This window comes from Olea europaea, chromosome 2, assembly GCF_002742605.1.
Source record: "Olea europaea var. sylvestris chromosome 2, O_europaea_v1, whole genome shotgun sequence".
Classification (NCBI taxonomy): Eukaryota; Viridiplantae; Streptophyta; class Magnoliopsida; order Lamiales; family Oleaceae; genus Olea; species Olea europaea.
This window is the reverse complement of record NC_036238.1, coordinates 28,771,988-28,773,787: the sequence shown is the minus strand read 5'-3', so window position 1 is coordinate 28,773,787 and position 1,800 is coordinate 28,771,988. Positions and strand designations below refer to the sequence as shown.

The 1,800-nt window shown below is 36.1% G+C and overlaps 1 protein-coding gene across 1 annotated transcript; it reads left to right on the top strand.

The window, feature by feature from the left end:
- The first annotated feature begins 675 nt into the window (after positions 1-675).
- On the top strand, positions 676-1,573 carry LOC111375079. Its single transcript, XM_022997870.1, has 2 exons — positions 676-1,036; positions 1,263-1,573. Exons 1-2 carry the CDS (start codon positions 676-678, stop codon positions 1,571-1,573), a joined length of 672 nt encoding a protein of 223 aa, XP_022853638.1.
- The last annotated feature ends 227 nt before the right edge of the window (positions 1,574-1,800 follow it).

Here is a 1,800-nt window from a genome sequence, read left to right as displayed (position 1 = left end):
ACGTATTTAATTTAGTTTCATGAATTTAGAAGTTTGAAATACATGTATTATTATTTAATATGTACCTAGTTAATTGTGGTTCATGTATGCATGTATTGTTAGTTAATGTGTAACTAGTAAAGTATGGTGCATGTAGTAGAATTAATTTGAGGGGATGAACTTATGTGATAGGAAGTCTTATAAATACTTATGTAATCTTGAGTTGAAGACAAGTTCACAATTGAATAGAAAATCATTTCCTCCTCTTAAGTCCACTTCTATTTCCTACAGAGTGGTATCAGAGCCACAATACTAGAAACAATGGCAAATACCAACATGATCCCCTTCAAAATTTCAAAACTGTCCAAAGAGAAATTTGATAATTGGTGCATCCGCATGAAGGCACTACTTGGTGCACATGATGCATGGGACATCGTGGAGAATGGTTATGAGGCTCCCACCGATCTAGCTACTCTCACTCAAGTACAAAGGGATCTTTTACAAAGCACTAAGAGGATGGATCAAAAGGCTGTTTCTCTTATTCACCAAGCAATGGATGAGGCAACTTTTGAGAAGTTTTCTAATGCTACTACAGCAAATCAATTATGGGATATGCTTCAAGTTGCCTGCAAAGGAAAGGAGAAGGCAAAGAAAGTTCGCCTCCAAAATCTATGAGGTTAATTTGAAGCTATTCAAATGAAAGAATCCGAAAAGGTGTCGGATTATATTTCAAGAGTGGTGACCGTTGCAAACCAAATGAAGAGGTTTGATGAAGATGTGACTAATTTAAAGGTGATTAAGAAAATCCTTATATCAGTTAGTGAGAAATTTGATCACATGGTGACTGCCATTGAAGAATCGAAGGACTTGGAAGATATGACAATTGAAGAATTAAGCGAATCATTGGAAGCATATGAAGAAAAGCTTAATAGAAGAAGGAAGGAACCATTGGAGCATGTTTTACAATCAAAGCTCACATTAAAAGACAAGGAAGAAAAGGGAAATACAAGTTTCAGAGGACGAGGACGTGGACGAGGTTTTGGAAAAGGAGGAAGAGGTAACCATATTTCATTTCAACGTAGAGATGAAAATTATCAATCCAACTTAACAAGAGGACGTGGCAAAGGAGGAGCAAGACCGTATCAAAAAAGGAATGACAAGTCACAAGTTAAATGTTGGACATTATTCATGGGAATGTAAAAGTGGTGATGGTGCGAGAGCTAATCTTTCTCATGAAGAAAATATAGAAAATAATGAAGAGATAGAGTCTACTCTTTTGATAGCTTGCAAGGACTTGCAGCAAGGAGAAAACCATTATTGGTTCTTTGATACTGGAGCTCGTAATCACATGTGTGGGGACAAAGATTTGTTCATAGAGCTTGCTAAGAAGGTTGGTGGCAATATCACATTCAGGGATTCCTCCAAAATTCCAGTAAGGGAGAAAGGTAAAATTCTGATACGTATGAAAGATGGAAATCATCAGTTTATTTCAAATGTTTATTATGCTCCAGTTATGAAGAGTAATATTTTAAGTGTGGGTCAATTATTGGAGAAATATTATATTTTGTTCACAAAAGGTTGCAGTGTGTTTTGAAAAGATGATGCAGGAAATTTGATTGCTAAAGTACTTATGGTGAAAAATTGTTTGTTCGTTTTGTCCATACAAACGGATATGGCCAAGTGTTTGACGTAGTGTTATAAAGACTCATCATGGTTGTGGCATTTACGATTTGGGCACATAAATTTTGGATGGCTCAAAATAATGGCTAGCAATGGAATGGTGAAAGGTTTGCCTCCAATACATCAGCCTAATCAGCTTTG

What these genes read in the sequence shown, in the direction of transcription:
- LOC111375079 (XM_022997870.1), top strand. Translation starts at nt 676, where the DNA reads ATGAAAGAATCCGAAAAGGTGTCGGATTATATTTCAAGAGTGGTGACC. An exon ending in TTTTGGAAAAGGAGGAAGAG is followed by an intron (nt 1,037 to 1,262) that starts GTAACCATATTT and finishes CTCTTTTGATAG; the next exon opens with CTTGCAAGGACTTGCAGCAA.